Source organism: Vipera ursinii (assembly GCF_947247035.1).
Source record: "Vipera ursinii genome assembly, chromosome: 1".
NCBI lineage: Eukaryota > Metazoa > Chordata > Lepidosauria > Squamata > Viperidae > Vipera > Vipera ursinii.
This window is the reverse complement of record NC_139512.1, coordinates 358,752,834-358,772,326: the sequence shown is the minus strand read 5'-3', so window position 1 is coordinate 358,772,326 and position 19,493 is coordinate 358,752,834. Positions and strand designations below refer to the sequence as shown.

Here is a 19,493-nt window from a genome sequence, read left to right as displayed (position 1 = left end):
TTCTTGAATCCGGATGGGCAGAGAAGGAGATGCCCAGATGCTCGTTACCAGAGCATTGAACCAAATCAAATCATTGGCAGTGTCTGACAGGCTGGCATATTTCGCCTCGGCCATGGAGCAAGAAACAAATTTTTGCTGCCTAACATGCCAATGGATAGGACAGCCATTTAGCAATATGAGGAAACCAGAGGTGCTCCGTCTGCTCTCGGTGTCACCAGCCCAGTCTGCATCCGAGTAAGCAGAGAGCTGAGCCGTCTTCCCCTTCTCTGGTTCCAGCACAAGGAGAGCATCGGCTGTGTCCCTGAGGTACCTAAGTACCCTCTTAACAGCAGTCCAGTGGAATTCCTTTGGGTGTTCCACATGCCTGGACAATAGATTCACAGCTAAAGCTATGTCAGGCCTGCTCCAATTGCTAATATATACCAAGGAGCCAATCACAGATCTGTAAAGCTTATTATCTGTGAACTCAGGACTGTCCTCGTGAGTGTGACTGTAATAGTCACTTTTTATCGGGCTACGCGTTGGGTTAGATTCTGCCAGTTTGCATCTGGCCAATAACTCCTCAATCTTTTCTTTCTGAGATAGGGCGAACCCCTTCTCAGTGGCCAGGATGTGCACACCCAAGTACCTGTCAACCCGCCCCAAGGACTTCAGGGTAAACCTTTCCCCCAGGGCCTTGGCAAATTTATCACACCCTTCCTTGTCAGGCCCTATATATAGGAGGTCGTCCACATAAACTAACACCCGTTCTGTGGTACCCTTGGAGTTGCGTGTGAAAACGCACTCATCTGCATGGGATGCACTGAAACCAACTCGTTCTAAGCTTTTTCTAAGGCAGTCGTACCATAGTTTCCCCGACTGCTTGAGGCCATATAACCCTTTGTGGAGCAGCCATGTGTTTCCCCCTTCCTGCTGGTAGCCAGGAGGGGCCCTCACGTAGATCTGCTGGTCCAAGTTGGCGTGGAGGTAAGCCGTCTGGATGTCGAATTGGTAGACTTCCTCCCCCAGAGCAGCTGCAGTTACGAGGGCGGCCTTGACGCTCTCTGCCCGGACGGTTGGAGAGTAGGTCTCCCCGTAGTCTTCCATGTAGCACTGGGCGAACCCCTGCGCTACCAAGCGGGCCTTATACAGGTAGCGGCCATTGGCAAGTGGTTTGGCCTTGAAAACCCACCTTGTGCCAATGACTTTCCTCTCCGTCGGTGGCTGCTGGGGGGTGAAGACCTCGAGCTTTCTCAGGCTCGCCATCTCCTGCTCCATCGCGAGCTGCCACTTCTCCTGTTCGTCGATGGGCAGCTCCTGGATGTCAGAGAAGGATTTTGGGGTAGCCACGACGCTGTTGAAGAAATAACATAACAGGCCCCAAAGTTCACCAGCTGTGAGCCCATCTGGAATGCTGGCGTATAAGTCAGTATCCAGTGAGCTCAGCAGAGTGATATATGCTCTCCTATGACACCACTCTTCTCGGGGTCCCCAGGGAAGAGGTGGAGGGTGCAGAACCATCTCTAGAGTCTCTTCCTTCAAGAGACACAGCTGCACTTCCTTATTCCAGCTGCTGAAATTTTGCCCCCCAAGATGCAATCTTTCAAAATTATTTGGGAGGCCTAAAGCAGATGCAGGAGTCTGGGAATGGAGGAAATTTTCCCCAGCTCTTTCTCTATACATCTGCCAGCTCTCCATTGAGGTGAATGGAAGAGGGATCACTCTGGCAGGCGGTGGTATTTTTCTCTGATTTTCGGATGGCCCCGACTGGGCATGCTCAGAGTTGGATGGCCCCGACTGGGCATGCTCAGAGCTCATTTCAGCCTCTGGGCTAGGCCCGGTCCTAGGCCTGCAGGCCTGGATTTGGGCCTGAAGAGGGGCTGAAGGCCGCAGAAGCCCCGAAGATTCCTCCCGAAGCCCCCCCGGCACTGGAACACTCACCGGGGGGGGAAGATCGCAGGATGGAGGCTGGATGGCACATGGATTGCCTGGATGGCTCGGATTGCCCTGAGAAGCCCATCGCTGGTCCTGAGGACCCTGGAGGCGGCTGAAGACGGCGCTGGAGGGGGGGGCCTCGTCCGGAGCCCCCCCGAAGACCCTCTGGCAAGCAGGGCGTCTGGGCAGTGGCGAAAAGTAGGCCGGAGGGCCCGGGGGTTCACTGGGGGCCCTCTGGGGTTGCAGGAGGTAGCTGGGAGGCTCCAGGCCGGACGCCTCCCGGCAGTTAGGCCTCGGAGGAGAGGGAGGCTCCTGGGGGTAGCGAGGGAGGCTGGCTACCCCCGATGTCGAGGCCGCGGTCTTTTGGGCTTCCAGGGCCGCAACCAGGACCTGGGTGGCTGCTTCAAGCGCTGCTGCAGTAGGCGCGGCTGGGCGGGCTTCATTGTTATCATAGGCCCTGAGGCTTTCTGGTGGGGAGGACCAGGTGGTTTGCATGCTGCTTTGGCTGGATGCCACGGATTGCTGGGCCTTCAGGCTTAGTTGAGGCCTATCTTTGTTAGAACATGTGGGGTTACTGGGGGCCGCCATCTTGTTTCTGGTATCAGGCCATGTGGGCGCCCTGGGGGCTGCCATCTTGCTTCCGGTTGCCCCAGGAAGCTGTAGGTCACAATTTGGCGGGAAATTTCGGGCCAAAAGCTCTGGGGGCCCGGGGTCACTCAGGGTGGCGGGCGCCATGTTAGCGGGGCTCGTGGGCGCTGGGGGAAGGCTTACCCGGCGTCCAGAGTCCCTCTGCGCTGGGGTCCCCCGTGGAGAAGCTTGTGGCGTCCTTTGCGTTGTAAAGAACTTTAGGAGCACCTCTTCGCGTTCCTGCTCAGTCATCTGGCTCACGCGGCATTTGGCTTGAGCCAGGTCCGTTTCTGCTGCATCTGAGCAGTCTTGGGCGGACTGCAAGCCTTCCATGCTTCCCTCTGTGGCTTGCAGCTGTGGGGAGGCATGCGAAGGGGTCCCGGGAGCGAAGCTTGCGTCAGGGGCTGGATGCACGGCTGCCGTCTTTGATTGAAGACTCCTGGTCACAATCGGGGATCTCCTGCCACCCGTCTCAAATGGGTTCTTGATGGGACCTCCAGGCATCTTGCTTGTAGCTGCTGGCTTGGAAGCGTTGCCTTAAACCATCCTCTTTGCTACCAATTTGTGAGATGGCCTCACGAGACCGACGGTTCGTTAAGGTGCTTCCAAGTAAAAGGCAGCACGCAGGGATGCAATCAGTCAAAGCTTTATTTAACGATAAAGTAAATAGAAAGAGTTCCCTGGCATGCAGGCATCCATGCCTGGATTGAGCTCATGGATCAGCAAGCAAGCAAGCAGGAGAGAGAACAAAGAGAGCAGACAAGAGCAGCCTCCTGAGCAGAGGTTTTTATGAGGGGTCCTCAGCCCCTCCTTAGCCATAAAACTCTCTCTCCAATGGGGCTGCAGGGGCCGGGGACGCCTGACCCACCAGTGGGAGCAAAGATGCCTCTTTGCTCCCATCTGATGACCTTTTTGGGGAACTGCCATGGCTGGCACAAAAACATCTAACAGGTGAGACACAGTCAAAAGTCCCTTCCAAGGACAAAACCCAAATAGGAGACCATCGAAAAGAGGTTCATAAAAGAGTTTTTAAAAAATCATCTTCATAACTTTGCTTTACCAGGGAAAATTCAGGGGCAACGCCAAGAAAAACTAAGCAACAACAAAAATCGTACTCTAATAAAAGTGTCTAAAATGAAACAGTTGATGTCGATTTATTTTAAAAAGACAATTCAATTTCCACATTTTTCACACGGATGTGAAAGGCGTGATTACAGCTAGGCCTTCACTTACAACTTTTCATTTAGTGACCGTCTGAAGTTGCAACGGCATGGAGAAAAGTGAGTTATGGCTGTTTTTATTTTTATTTTTATTTATTTTAATTCCATTTATATCCCGCCCTTCTCCGAAGACTCAGGGCGGCTTACAAGCTTAGCAGTAAGTTTTTCATACTTATGACCGTTGCAGCACCCCCAGCGTGATCGGAATTTGGAGGCTTGGCAACTGACCCATATTTATGACGGTTGCACTGTCCTGGGGGGGGGGTCACGTGGTCCCCTTTTGCCACCCTCATGGCAAAGCTAAAGCGGGCAGGGGAGGTGGTGGTGGTGGATGCAGTGCCATTGTAACTTTGAGCAGTCACTAAATGAATGTTTCTAAGTTGCGGACTATTTGTAAAGAACAAATGCCCATGGTGCTCTAGTGGGAAGATCTGACCACAGGGTTCTCGGTGTCCAAAAGTCCAGCAAGGTGTAGGGTGTGTTTGGAGGGCTGCTCCTGGCCAAATCTCGCTGACCTTTTGCAAAGAATGTCTGTGTGATGCAAATGGCCCTCTGAGGTTCACGGATGATTAGCCAGTGGCATCCTGGCATGGCCATGTTCGTGCCCTCTGGAAGGAAGGCGGTTTGGCCAAAGGTTGAGCACCACAGCTCCCAGAATGCTCCAGCCAGGAAGAGGAGGAGGGGGAAAGGAGGGGGGGAGGGGGAGGAAAAAGGGAGGGGAGGAGGGAGGGAGGGGGAGGAAGACTGTGGAGTCTTTGCATGTCTCTGATATTGCTGGTTTTCTTGCAGATGTTTCATGAGCCAACTAGGGAACAGCGTCAGTGCTAGAAGGGAGGGGGGTTTGCACAAAGATGGAGGAAGGGGAGGAGGAGGAGGAGGGCGGCTGTGGGGTCCTTTGTGCCCTCTGAACTGGCAGACGTTTCATGACCCAACTAGGTAACATCATCAGCGCTGGAAGAGAGAAGGGTTGATATTCTATTCTATTCTATTCTATTCTATTCTATTCTATTCTATTCTATTCTATTCTATTCTATTCTATTCTATTCTATTCTATTCTATTCTATTCCATTTAAATTCTATTCTATTCTATTTAAATTCTATTCTATTCTATTCTATTCCATTTAAATTCTATTCTATTCTATTCTATTCCATTTAAATTCTATTCTATTCTATTCCATTTAAATTCTATTCTATTCTATTCTATTCTATTCCATTTAAATTCTATTCTATTCCATTTAAATTCTATTCTATTCTATTCTATTCTATTCTATTCTATTCTATTCTATTCTATTCTATTCTATTCTATTCTATTCTATTCTATTCTATTCTATTCTATTCTATTCTATTCTATTCTATTCTAGACTCTGCTCCTCTTTTCCTGCTCTGTTGGAAGCCAGGAAAGGCCTGTGTCTGCCCTAGTCCCAGATAAACTTATTATTCCACACAAGCGACAGATTCAGCTTCCATGAGGCCCAGCCCCAGCTGGAGGCAAAGGAAGACAAATTTAATGAATAATAAAATATATTATCAAAAGTAAAACAAAACATTTTTTAAAAAAACAAAACACGTTTCTGTGTTTTAATTGTTGGGGGCAATAAGCTGACTTTGTAATAATGCCGCTTGGGGGTGTGTGTGAAAGCCCTAATAGGCTGGCATGTACATAGAATGAAGGCTACTGCTAAGCTTGTAAGCCGCCCTGAGTCTTCGGAGAAGGGCGGGATATAAATGGAATTAAAATAAAAATTCACTTTTAAAGGTTTTTTTCTAGTTTTATTTTACTTTGTATTTTTTTCTTTTGGAGTTTATATTTTAATTTTCTGTGTATTTTCTTTTTAAATAATAAAATGTTCCAAAGGTGCTTTTTCCTGGGAGTGAAGATGGGATGTGGGACCCTCCACCAGACTGTCTTCTCAAGCTACTAAGGGCCATAAAAACACCACCAAGCAGCAGCTTATAAAGTGTAAATGGGTCTTCACGCAGCCAAAGCTGGCTTAAGTCTCTAGTCCTCACGGATCCTGCACTGCGGATCTGAGGCCCTAATCCCCAAACAAAGCCACTCATTCATTTGATTTATAAGCCGTTTAAGAGCAAAGCCGTTGGAGGGCTTGTGGGCGAGCTTCAGTCATTAAAAAAAACACCAGAAAAACAATCGGCCACATCAAACGAGGACTCCACGTGGATGGATTGGGGACGCGCGGGACTACAACTCCCACCGCTCCGTCATTAAAGACCACAATTCCCATGACCCCTCGCGATCCCGCCGGCCCTCGCAGCCCTCGGTGCGCACGCGTACCCCGCCCCCCGCCTTTAGGCTGGCCGGCCACGCCTTCCTATTATTATTTTTTTCCTTCCCCCGGCAGGCGGAGTTAGCGCGCGCCCTCCTGTGTGAGTCCCGCGTGGCTTGGCCGGGCAGCTCTCGCGAGATTTGGCCTTATAAGCGCAGGCGGCGCTCACGCGGCCGCCTCTTTTCCGCCGAGCCAAGATGGCGCCGAAGGCGAAGAAGGAGGGTGAGCGCTGAGGGGCTCTGGCGGGAGGGGGCCCCGTCTTACCCCACCCCGACCCCGTCGCCCTTACCCACTCCCCAAACTGCCTCGGCATCGCCACCCCTGGGAGCTGGGCCTGGCCCTTCCCCACGTTTCCCCCTCAGAGATGGATCGTGGCCTCCTTGCAGCCCCCTCAGAATGGGGCTGGATGCCCCCCCCTCTTCTCTCTCTACCCGACTCTCGCTGCTGCATGGCAGTTCCCATCATCCCCGGCCGGTCGAGGCCTGTGGGTATTTGGCAGGGCCTCACGGGGTGGAGACTCGCTGGGGATCACAGTGCCCATCATCCTCGGCCGGTCGAGGCTTGAGGGTGATTGGCAGGGCTTCATTGGGCGGGAGACTATTGTTGGGGATCACAGAGCCCATCATACCCAGCTGGCCGAGGCTTGTGGGTAATTGGGTGGGGGGGAGAAAATTGCTGGGGATTACAGAGCCCCTCATCCCCGGCCTGTCGAGGCTTGAGGGTGATTGGCGGGGCCTCATTGGGCGGGAGACTATTGCTGGGGATCACAGAGCCCGTTATCCCCAGCCGGTCGAGGCCTAACGGTGGCAGGCCATTGCTGCCTCACCACCCCCCCCCCTTTTCCAGCTGCTGAGGATGATGGTTCTTTGGGGGAGGGGTGGCTTTTGGGTTCGGTGGGAGGGGGGTGAATGTGCTCTTTATGGAAGTTTGATTTATTATTTAGCAAATAGAACACGTGCTTTTACACGGGGGGGGGGGCTTTTGTGTCTTTTTGTGTATGGGGTGGGGAACAGTCCCAGAAGGAGAGGGTCCCCTTAAAGAGCATCTGGTCTGGCCCTGTCTATTCAGCACGTGCTTCCAGCAAAGACCGGGCCCCATTCCAAGGAGACCAGTGTTGAATTTGATTGATTGATGATTGATTGATTAAATTTCTGTGCTACCCATTTCCCCCCACAGGATGGTTCTAGGCCGTTTGATGAATGGAAGAAAAGCTCTTCTCCCCTCCCCCCCCCAGGGAATTACTCAAACTGAGCCTTCTCCTTAATTTCTTCTCCAGGGATAATTGTTTCATCTACTTCAGCGGCTCCCAACCTTTTCTGTACCCCTCACCCCAAGAATGCTTCTGATATATTCTTGCACCCCTTACAAAAGTTTGAAATAACTGCAACGAATTATCCATATAACTATAATTTTGAAAAGCCAAGTTTTCGCACCCCTGGAATATCATCTTGCACCCCCATTTGGGAATCCCTGAGCTACTTGATGTAGAGAACCAGACTAAAACTGAGTAAAACTGACTAAAACCAGACTAAAACTGAGTCCTTCGGGAGAAGGGCAGTATACAAATTTAATAAAATGAAATGAATGAAAACTAAGGAAACATTTCTTGACAGTGAGAAACAGTCAGTGGAATGGTTTCCCTCCAGAAGGTATGGTTGCTTCAACACTGGAGAGGTTTTTAAGAAGAGATATAATAATAATAATAATAATAAGAAGAAGAAGGGACCTTGGAGGTCATCTAGTCCAACCCCCTGCTCAGGCAGGAAACCCTATACCATTTCGGGCAAATAGCTGTCCAGTCTCTTAAAAACTTCACCACTTCTGGAGGCAGGTTGTTCCACTGGTTAATTGTTCTAACTGTCAGGAAATTTCTCCTTAGTTCCAGGTTGCTTCTCTTCCATCCGTTGCTTCCTGTCCTGCCTTCAGGTGCTTTGGAGAATAGCTTGACTCCCTCTTCTTCGTGGCAGCCCCTGAGATACTGGAACACTGCTATCATGTCACCCCTCGTCCTTCTCTTCGTCTGAAATGTTATAAGTTCTCCTGCCTGAGCAGGGAGTTGGGCCAGCTCTGTTACTCTGTTAGCATGTCCCCCTGCAGTCTTCTACAGGCTGATGGTACCCAGCATCTCCATCAGTTACCCTCTTTTTTTTCCCCCAGAACTTTTATTCCCTTGGTTGATGTCCTTTGGCCTAGAGTGGTTTATTTGCCTACTTAAAATATGCTACTCAGATCTGAACACTTTTAAAGTGATTTTAAAAATTGTAGAATACAAAGGGGAAAATTTTTGTTGACTTTGCCTAGGACTGAATTTATTGCTTTTTAATTGTGTCAGAAGCACCTACAAATTATGTAACAGTCAGCATTTTTGATTATTGTTCATGTTCAGCTAGTAATCCACAGGACATCCCCATCCTTTTTTGCATACTCTAGTCCAGGGGTCCTCAACCTTGGCAACTTTAAGACTTGTGGAAGTCCACAAGTCTTGAAAGTTGCCAAGGTTGAGGACCCCTGCTCTAGTCCCTTATTCTGTATTTTATTTTATTTTTTTTCATTTCTAAATCACTTATAAATTTGGTAACTCTATTTTTTTTCCATCCAAATTATTTGTAAATATGTTGTACAGGTTAGGGGCTAGAATAGAGCTCTTTGATGTAGCACTCAATGGCCAGTTAAATATAGAGCCTTGCCATAGGTGATTGTGTGTGTGTGTGTGTGTGTATTTCCATACAGTGTATCTTACTGAATAGTGCCCTAGTCCGAGTACTGAGGTCAACATTTACTGTGTTCATTTGGATTCCCATAAACAGCAAAAGTTCTTTTGTTAGAGATTGGGTCTAATTAACCCATACTGGCTCCTACCAAACAAACATTCCTTTTCTTGAATGTTCACAAAACAGTTTGACTCCAGTATTGTGCTTGCTAACATCAAGCCGAACAGTCTAACCTTTTTTTCCTTTTTGAAATTTTGCCGTTTCCCCCATCCCTAAACAACCATGTGTGTCCTCGGAGCCAAAATAGCAAGCACTCTTCAGATGATACTTGCAAACTTTTTCAAGATTTGTGAATATAGTCCTGGTGACTTTATAATGGCCAAGGGCTTCCTAGCATATATATTTTTACTTCCTTCTCATTCCCTCCTTTTGCCAGTCATTCTGCTTAAAAATATTTGAACAGAATTCCCCATTTTTGAGAGGAGCAACTTCAAGTCATTTCAATATGAGAGATGGGTGGCAAATTTAATAAAAAGCTAAGTTAGGCTGGGAACTGTTCCTGTGATCTGTTGCCTAACACCTTCTGAGCAGTCGGCCTGTGCTTTTTTCTTTTACTGCTGTTCTTGCATTTGTTTTGAGACCCAAATATTAAGATGAAGTATCCTTTCTCAAACTGATGCCTCTAGATATGTTGGGCTGCAGCTCTTTGGCTGCTGCAATAATCTAGACTGGCATCCCTGGGAGTGCGAGACGAAATTCCAGGGGGGGGATGAAAACTTGGCTTTTCAAAATTATAGTGCATATGCATAATTTGTTGCTGTTATTTTGAAGTTTTGCAAGGGGTGCAAGAATATATCAGTTGCGTTCTAGGGGTGCGGGGTTTAGAAAAGGTTGGGAGCCACTGATCTAGACCAATCTCAGTAATTCCAAGAGGTGTGGCCTTCAACTCCCAGAATACTTGCTGAGAAATTCTGGGAGTTGAAATGCACACCTCTTAAAAGTTAAGGGATAATGAGGAATACATAGAAGGTGGCGCACAGATGGGTAAGGCTGCAGCTATGGATTTCTAAGAGGACCTATACCTTAGGGCCCGAATGTGAAAATATGCTTTTCACCCAGGTTGAGTCTCCATTTTGTATATACTGACATTTTGTCAACTTCCAGATTGTTTCTGCCTGGTGTCCATGGGGCTTCTTGAGCGAGTACAACAGCTAGGAACAAGTTTATTTATTTATTTTTATTTTAATTCCATTTATATCCCGCCCTTCTCCGAAGACTCAGGGCGGCTTTACAAACTTAGCAGTAGCCTTCATTCTATGTATATGCCTGCTTATTAGGGCTTTCAAACACACACCCCCAAGCGGCATTATTACAAAGTCAGCTTAATTGCCCCCAACAATCTGGGTCCTCATTTTACCTACCTGGGAAGGATGGAAGGCTGAGTCAACCTTGAGCCTGGTGGGACTCGAACCTGCACTAATTGCAGGCAGCTGGTGTAACTTAAGGAGGCATTAGCCCACTGCTCCACCAAGGCTCTGTTAGGGACTGAGTTCACAAAACAGACATCTGTTCTGCAAGACAGGGCAGAAATCAATCATCTTGCTCAGGGGTCTTCAAACGTGGCCCTTTTGCCTGGCTGAGGAATTCTGGGAGTTGAAGTCCACAAGTCATAAAAGGGCAGAGTTTGAAGACCCCCTGATCTTGCTTATCTTCTCAGAGCTGTTTTTCCCCCAGATTAAACCTGCGCAGGGCCTCCATCTGTTCTCCCAGGCCTTCCCTTCCAACCCTGGGGACTCTTCTCTGGACACATGTTCCAGTTTGCCAAGTGTCCTTTGCCAAAGTGTAGTGCCCAGATTGGGCTGTTACCATCTTGGTGGTGATCTGAGTTTTATCGCTTTCTGCTCAACCGCGTTAATCATGTTTGCACTTCACAGATGGTGCCCCTTTTTTCCCCCCCAGGATGGAGGCTGTGCGTGATGAGGCTTAAGCGACCAAAGTCTGAGTGGTTGTGATTGTAGCCATGAGCTGATGCACCTCAATCCTGGGCAAAGCCTTGGGCCTTTCGGGGCTCCCCTTGGCCCGTTCCCCAGTGGGCTGATGAAAACCTCTCCCTTCCCAAGTTTATGCCATCATCAGGTTCCCACTGACCACGGAGTCAGCCATGAAGAACATTCTCCTAGGCTAGCTGGGGGAATGCTGGGAGTTGAAATCCACACACCTTTAAAGATGCTGAACTTGAGAATCCCTGATAAACTCTGACTACATTCTTTCACAGACAGTATTACATCCTAAAGCTCGCTTTTAAATTGTGCCCCTCAAGTTTCTTGTAACGCATCTTTGACTAGGCTGGTCCTAAAGTGCTTTCTCCCCACCCCAAAAAGGCAACTGGGACTTTCTTGGCCTTTTCTTTGAAAACATTTCCCTTGGTTGGGATTGAAGAAGCTTCTGGGATGAGAAGCAAGACATTTTCATAGGGGGAAAAAACCAACATGGTCCAGTTGCCTTTTTTGGGGGGGGGGAGGCACCTTTGGGAAAAAACCGCGACCTGGAGAATCTCCATGGACATTTGGCTACGCTGCCACCTAGTGATGGGTTCATCCGGGCTCATCAGTCGTGATTCTTGGGGGGGGGGGAGAGATTGCAGATCTGTTTGTCAGGATCAGATCCTTAGTGCTTGTGGGGGGAGTAGAGAAATGGCCCAGCTGTAAACTGAATTCTACTCTGCTCAACCTGTTTCTTCCTCCCGCAGCTGTGCCAGCGAAGACTGAGGCAAAGTCCAAAGCACTTAAAGCGAAGAAAGCCGTGTTGAAAGGTGTCCACAGCCACAAGAAGAAAAAAATCCGGACATCGCCCACCTTCCGGAGACCAAAGACGTTGCGGTTACGGCGACAGCCCAAGTATCCCCGAAAGAGCGCCCCACGGAGGAACAAGTAGGTTGGCCCTGTCTCTCTCTCCTTCCCTCCCCCCCCCCCGAATGTCAAAGGGCTTCCACTTGATCCTAAGCCAGGGGTCTTCCAACTTGGCCCTTTGATGTCCTGTGGACTTCAACTCCCAGAATTCCTCAGCCAGGCACGTGTGCCTGGCTGAGGAATTCTGGGAGTTGAAGTCCACAGGTCATCAAAGGGCCAAGTTGGAAGACCCCTGCCTAGAACAGGCCTGCCCAAACTGCACCCACAAGATCGTGCACCTTTAACATTATGGGATTTTTAGCAATAGGGGGACGAGAGAGAATGAGGTGGCAGGATGGAGTCACTGAAGCAGGAGGCGTGAGCTTAAATGGACTCCAGAAGATGGTAGAGGACAGGAAGGCCTGGAGGAACATCGTCCATGGGGTCGCAATGGGTCGGACACGACTTTGCAGCTAACAAAAAACTATATGATATATTTAGTATGTGGCCCAAGACGACTCCTCTTCGCCCGTTGCGGTCCAGGCAAGCCAAAACGTGGGCGAGGCCTGCCTTAGAAGCTGGCTCTTCCCCCTGGAATTGTTTGCCTGAATGGGTGTGTGTTGGAACCCTCGTGGGATGGTTCAGATTATTAGGCTGTGTTTTCCAGACACCCATTTTTAGATTGCACCAGCCGGGAAAAGGAGGTCCTAATCCTGCTGTATAGGGCTTTAGCGAGACCCCATTGAGAACACCGTGTCCAGTTTTGGAGACCGCACTTTAAAAAAAATGGCCACTGGATGTCCAGTTCAGCTATCCAGACGATGGCCCCTGGTGTTCCTCCGTGAAGGGGTCCACAACCTTGGCAACTTTAAGATTGGTGGACTTCAACTGAGGAATTCTGGGAGTTGAAGTCCAACAGTCTTCAAGTTGCCAGGGTTGGAGACCCCTGTTCTAGGGAACCAGAGAATGCACGTCATGGACAGTCCTGCACACTATATTCGACAGTTTACACATTAAAACACCACAATCACAACAAGCCGAATCTCCATCCCCATGGATAGAGGGGCTGCAGAGCTGCTTCTTCCGGTGTCACAACTAATTCTGGACAATTCCCATCCATAGAGAGCGAGGCAGGTTGAAACCAAGTGGTTTGGAAGAGGGATCCCTTAGTAGAGGGATCTATCTGTCACTTTGGTAGAGGGATCACCAAGAGCCGTCGTGGCGCCGAATGCAGCATTGCAGGCAGACTCTGCCCAAAATCTGGAGTTCGTTGCTGACCGGCTCAAGGTTGACTCAGCCTTCCGTCCTTCTGGGGTGGATAAAAGGAGGACTCATATTGTTGGGGGCACTAAACTGACTCTATAGACCGCTTAGAGGGGGCTGTAAAGCACTGCGAAGCGGCATATAAGCCTTGAGTGCTATTGCTATTCCCATCTACAGGCAGTCTAGTAGCTGTTTTCCATACTGGCCTACAGGAATGTGAAAATGTGATTTTCACCCAGGCTGAGTCTCCATTTCACTTGTTCAGACATTGCTATCAAGTTCCAAATTGTTTTGGCCTGGAGACTCTGGGGCTTCTGGAGCTAGTACAACAGCTAGGAAGATACTAGGGACTGTCAGTTTGCAAGGGCCGTAGAGAAAGCAGTTCTGCAAGATAGGACAGAAATCAAACCATCTTGCTTATTCTCTACCTGGTAGCCCTCCAGCCCTTCTCGGGGCTGTCATGTTTCTCTCTCCCCCCTCCCCCCCCCCCTCCAATTTTTTTTTAATCCGTTTAAACCTGCCCAGGGCCTCCATCTGTTCTCCCAGGCCTTCCCTTCCCAACCCTGGGGACTCTTCTCTGGACACATGTTCCAGTTTGCCAAGTGTCCTTTGCCAAAATGTAGTGCCCAGATTGGGCTGTTACCATCTTGGTGGTGATCTGAGATTTATCGCTTTCTGCTCAACCGCGTTACTCATGTTTGCACTTCACAGATGGTGCCCCTTTTTTCCCCCCCCAGGATGGAGGCTGTGCGTGATGAGGCTTAAGCGACCAAAGTCTGAGTGGTTGTGATTGTAGCCATGAGCTGATGCACCTCAATCCTGGGCAAAGCCTTGGGCCTTTCGGGGCTCCCCTTGGCCCGTTCCCCAGTGGGCTGATGAAAACCTCTCCCTTCCTCCCCAGGCTTGACCATTATGCCATCATCAAGTTCCCACTGACCACAGAGTCAGCCATGAAGAAGATTGAGGACAACAACACCCTGGTCTTCATCGTGGACGTGAAGGCCAACAAGCACCAGATCAAGCAGGCGGTCAAGAAGCTGTATGACATCGATGTGGCCAAGGTCAACACCTTGATCAGGTAGAGAGCAGCTGGGATCGCGAGGGGGACGGGTTCCGGGGCTGTTTCGTGCAGATGATGGAAACTCTTTCCGGCTGAGCTGAATGATGTTTTCAAAGGAACCACTGATGCACGGAGAGGCCTTTAGAGCAGGGGAGTCCCCACGGTGGACACTTTAAGAGTGGGGAATTCTGGGAGTTGAAGTCCACCAGTCTTAAAAAGTGGCCAAGGCTGAACGCCTCTGCTTTATTTTTATTATTTATTTTATTTTAATTCCATTTATATCCCGCCCTTCTCCGAAGACTCAGGGCGGCTTACAAGCTTAGCAGTAGCTAAGCTACTGTGTTTAGAGAACACAGGAAATAAGGAGTGTGTAATTGAAACATTTGAAGGCTTAAGCATAAAAACTTTGGGAAAGGATCCATCCCGTAAACCAGCCATGCTGGCTTGCAGAACAGAAGTCAGAACGGTTGGAGATTTAATAGATTAAAGCAGAATACGTACAAGTGGTCTGGAGCCCTTTCGCAAGTGGCTCGGTGCTTTTATTCAGCTTGGGCATGTTGAAAAGAGAAGCATCTTGTTGGAAAAACTTGGTCTTAGATGAGTCTGGAGAATACAGTCCTTGACTTACCACCAAATTTCTGTTGCTAAGCGAGACGGCCGTTAATGGTTTGCCCCGTTTTAGGACCTTTCTTGCCACCGTCGTGAAGCGAATCACCGCAGTCGTTCGGTTAGCGACAGGGTTGCGGAGCCAGTCCGGCTTCCCCCATTGTGAGTAGGTTGCTGTTCTGAACCAGCCCTCTTCTGGCCTTGTAGTAAGGCAAACCCCTATTCAGAAAGAAGAGACTGGAGAGCGTCCAAGGCTAAAAGGCATCTGCCAAGATTTAATTACGCAGTTAACAAAAACACAAGAGCTTGTCTTCTCAAGCGGAAAAAGTTGCTTTCAGCAACCAGCCCCTCCCCAAACACTCCTTTTATAGAGAGCTCAGGGCGTGGTCTCCCTGTGCCTCCTCCCGAGGAGTCCCACAGCCTTTCTTTGTTTGTTCCTGCTCGACTGCCTCCTGCGTCGGGCGTCCTTGAACAGGGCCAGCTGTGGGTCATCTTCCTCCGCACTCTCGGGCTCACGCAGCTGAGAAGAGGTCCCCGGCTGAGGGCTCTGCAAAGCCTCCAAACCATCATCAGCCAGTTCGTCTCCCTCCTCCCCCTCATCTGAGTCATCCGATACATCGGAGCCGGCTGTCGGACCCACAGGCTGGCCCTGAGTCACAACAGTTGCAAAGGGGGATCACGTGACCATCATAAAACCGAGTCAGATGCCAAGTGTCCGAATTTTGATCACGTGACCCATGGGGATGTGGCAATAATCGTAAGTGTGAAAAACACTCAGAATCCGTTTTTTATCAGTGGCGTAATTTGGGTCACTGAAGGATTGTAACTCAAAGGGCTATCTGCATTGGAAATATTAATATTATTATCAGCTTCTTTGGGGTCAGCTGCCTTTGACCCAGGGAGACTCAGACTGCACCCCAATTCCTGTGCTGAGGAAGCCAATTAATAAAGTCCTAGATCTGCAGAGGAAAAATCAGTGCCATGAATAGAGTTAGTCCTTGACTTACAGCCTTTCATTTAGAGCATAGAATCTGGAAGGGACCTTGAAGGTCTTCTAGTCCAGTCCCCCTTGCTCAGGCAGGAGACCCTAATTACATTACAGACAAATGGTTGTCCAGCCTCTTCTTAAAAACCTCCAGTGATGGAGCACCCACGATTTCTGGTGGCAAAGCTGTTCCACTGGCTAATTGTCCTCACTGTCAGGAGGTTTCTCCTTAATTCGCTCTTTCCGCCGTGACCTGAAGACCTGGTTGTTTGAACAGGACAGCCTGGACTAAGGCTTTGGGTTTATTTTTAACTCTTTTATTGTTAGGGCTAAATTAACTTAATTTTACTTTTAACTTTTGTATGTTGTATTTTATCGCCCTGTACACCGCCCTGAGTCCTTCGGGAGAAGGGCAGTATAGAAATTCAATTAATAATAATAATAATAATAATAATAATAATAATAATAATAATAATAATAATAATAATAATAATAATAATTTGCTTCTCCCTTTGGTCAGTTTCCAGCCATTGTTTCTAGTCCTGCCCTCTGGTGTTTTGTAGAATAACGTGACCCCCTTTTCTTTGGGGCAGCCCCCCAAATACAGGAACTCTGCTATCCTGTCCCCCCCCCCCCAGTCCTCCTTTTCTTTCGACTAGCCCAGGGGTAGGTAACCTCGGCTCTTTTATGACTCGTGGACTTCAACTCCCAGAATTCCTGAGTCAGCTAACTCAGGAATTCTGGGAGTTGAAGTCCACGAGTCATAAAAGAGCCGAGGTTGCCCACCCCTGGACTAGCCAATCCTAGTTGCTCTTCTCTGACTTTTTCCCAAACTCATCTTTTGTGTGTGTGTGTGATATGGTGAGCAAAATTGGCTGCAATACTCCAGGTGTGGAATAAATGGATAGTCGTAAGTCGAGGACTGTATTCGTGCTTTTAGAGACCTCTGGGGATGGCAACCTTCTCGATGGGTAGACCTGGGGAGGAGCCGATTATTTTCTGGCGCTTAAGTCCTCCTTCCTCCTTACAGGCCGGACGGGGAGAAAAAAGCCTACGTCCGTCTCGCTCCAGATTACGACGCCCTCGATGTAGCCAACAAGGTAAGGCTTGTGCCTTATGGGACTTGCTTCCGTCAAGGGATGGGGGCGGGGTTTCTTTTAGGAAGGGGGAAGGAAGTCTGCTTTGGGGGGGGCCTCGAATCCACCCGGGCTGGAGGCTAACAAAGAGTTTCTGGTTCTTTTTCAGATTGGAATAATCTGAGCGGGATCTGGCCAGAATTGCTCCAAACGTGGCATTTGTACAAGTGGCTTACAAATCATTTTACAAAACTGTTCAAAGGTCTTACAATAAATTATCCTGAACGCCGCTTGCGGTTTCCGCCCTTCGTTTCAAAAGTGAAGAAAACTTGGTGTAATTTCCCTCTGAAGGATTGTCCTGATGACAGGTGTGGTCCTCACTTAACAACTGCAACTGGGCCCAAAATTTCTGAACAAGACAATTGTTTAAGTTAAGTTTTGCCCCATTTAACGACCAAAGTTAAGTTGGTAACAGGGTTGTTAAGTGGCTCTGGCTTCCCCATTAACCTTGCTGGTCAGGAGGCCGCAAACGGGGATCGCGGGACTCCAGGACACTGGCAACTGTCCTGAATACGAATCAGTTGCCAAGCGTCCGAATTTTGACCAGGCGACCTTGGGGGATGACGCAACAGTCGTAAGTGTGAAAAACGGACGGAAGTCACTTTTCTCACTGCTGTCGTAACTGAACGGCCGCTAAAAGAGCCGTGGTAACTTGAGGAATTCCTGAATAATCTGGCCTGATGATAAAAAAAATTAAGTCCTGGTCCAGAAACAGATTTGGGATTGCCGAGAGAAGCTTCTGAGCTGCCAAGGGATCGTTTGAGCCAAAGCGATTCATGAAGGGGATTCCTCGGTTGTGTGACGGCAATGATGTAGGCCAGGGGTAGGCAACCTTGGCGCTTTTATGACTGGTGGACTTTAACTCCCAGAATTCTGGCTCAGGAATTCTGAGAGTTGAAGTCCACGAGTCATAAAAGAGCCAAGGTTGCCTACCTCTGAGCTAGGCCAACCTTGGCATCTCTGATTCACGGACTTCAACTCCCAGAATTCCTGAGCCAGCTTGGCTCAGCTTGGAAACCTCTGTTTCCCCTCAGCGTGGCTGGCTCAGGAATTCTGGGAGTTGAAGTCCACCAGTCATAAAAGCCAAGGTTGCCTACCCCTGATGTAGGCAATTTAGATTGCGAAGGCTGGTCTTTGGGGGGGGGGGCTCAGTATCTGTCCCACACAAATTTTTTTTTTAAAAGTAATATAATGGTCAGACTGGCTAATTGGAGGACTTGGGGCTTTTAAAGCGAGAGATTCAATTCCGAGTCTGCAAATCCTCAGCGACACATCACTGTCCAGCCTTCTTTTTTAGAATTTGAATCCCTCGGCCTCGTTTGGACCGTGGCCGCTTTCAAGACCTTGTGGACTCCAACTCCCAGAATTCCCCAGAGGTAAAGAGCAGCCTCTGCCCCTTCCAAACCCGGCAGTGCCCCGCTGGTTTTGTGCTTCTTGGCCACCAGCCTCCCCCAGGTGTCCTCACCTGTCCTCTTAATTAAACTTCACCTGAATGACTCGGACTGATTGACCCCCATCCTAAGAAAAGTCATATAAATACACGGGTCTGTCAGGGCTGCCTCGTGCTTGGCCCCACAGAACCCCGGACCCCCTCTGGACCCCCTGCCTGCTAAAGCCAGCGGCTTATAAGGTCACAGTCTCCCACTTGACCTGTAGCTTGCATTCAAGCCACAATGGATCTTTTTAGCTGCTAGCAGCACTTTCAGAGAATTTCCCCAAAGGCTGAACCAAAGAGAGCCCCACTTGTTTGCCACTTCCAGCTATTTTACTGTAAGGTACACTGCCTCTGCATAGGGAGGCTCCACACGGATATTGGTTACTTGAGCCAAAGATTTGATTTACAGGCAGGGTTTGTTGGGGAAAATGAACCCACTGACCATTTGAAGCTACAACTGGAAAAAAGCGACTTAAACCAGTTTTCACACAATGGTTGCCGCGTTCCCCGGGATCACGTGATCAGAATTCGGAGGCTTGTGGCAGCGGCTTCGTATTTACTGACGGCTCCGATGACCCGGGTGCCCCCTTTTGCGAACGTCTGACAAGCAAAGTCAACAGGGAAGGCAGATTCACTTTGAAACAACTGCCAGTGATTCAATTAGCGACTGGCAGGGAAGGTCATAAAATGGGGCAAAACAACTGTCGCTTAGCAATGGAAACGTTGGGCCCAGTTGTCATAAATTGAGGACTACCTGCATTGAAGCCAGTTTTCCCCTCCTTGCCTTCTCCATCTGTCTTGGGCTTCCCATAAGCCCCCACCAGCTTAGCTGATGGTCAGGTCAGATGGGGATTATGGGAATTGGAAGTCAGCACCGTCCAACCCGAGGTGAAAGTGATTCAAGCAGCTGCTGCCCTCTTGTGGGCCAGTGTTGTCCTTGCAGCAAGATGATGTCACTCGAAAACAAGTTATCCAATTAAGCCCTACTTCGTATTTCTCCAGTGGGTTTCACAGCTCTCCAATCACTCTGCTGTTTGCTCTTTCCCCACTGGAGGAGCGAGGCAGGGGCTTCTGGGTTGCCAGGGCTCCAGGCGTGCCAGTCTCCAGGTGGGTCTCACCCCTGAGGCCCACCTGGGAGACCTTGCATTGTTTGGGCAACGATCAGAAGTGTTGGGCTCCAACTGGCAAGAGATAATAAGGTGGTAAACATGCAACCGAGGGAGGGCTGGGCAAAGTGCCAGGAAGGGACTGATTGATCTTTGCAGACAAGGCAAAATTTCAATTCGGCACTTTGCCCAGCATCTGGTCAAGTTGGAAGCTGGTCCTTTTGTGAGAGCGTCAACAAAACCGTCTTTCCAGCAGA

The 19,493-nt window shown here is 49.2% G+C and overlaps 1 protein-coding gene across 1 annotated transcript; it reads left to right on the top strand.

The window, feature by feature from the left end:
* Positions 1-6,164: 6,164 nt before the first annotated feature.
* On the top strand, positions 6,165-16,925 carry RPL23A (ribosomal protein L23a). The gene is made up of 5 exons (XM_083348637.1): positions 6,165-6,268; positions 11,507-11,687; positions 13,810-13,986; positions 16,590-16,659; positions 16,805-16,925. Exons 1-5 carry the CDS (start codon positions 6,244-6,246, stop codon positions 16,817-16,819), a joined length of 468 nt encoding a protein of 155 aa, XP_083204763.1. The 5' UTR covers positions 6,165-6,243; the 3' UTR covers positions 16,820-16,925.
* The last annotated feature ends 2,568 nt before the right edge of the window (positions 16,926-19,493 follow it).

Coding starts and splice junctions, on each gene's coding strand:
- RPL23A (XM_083348637.1), top strand. CDS start 6,244: ATGGCGCCGAAGGCGAAGAAGGAGG. Junction 6,269..11,506: donor GCCGAAGGCGAAGAAGGAGG/GTGAGCGCTGAG, acceptor TTCCTCCCGCAG/CTGTGCCAGCGAAGACTGAG. Junction 11,688..13,809: donor AGCGCCCCACGGAGGAACAA/GTAGGTTGGCCC, acceptor CTTCCTCCCCAG/GCTTGACCATTATGCCATCA.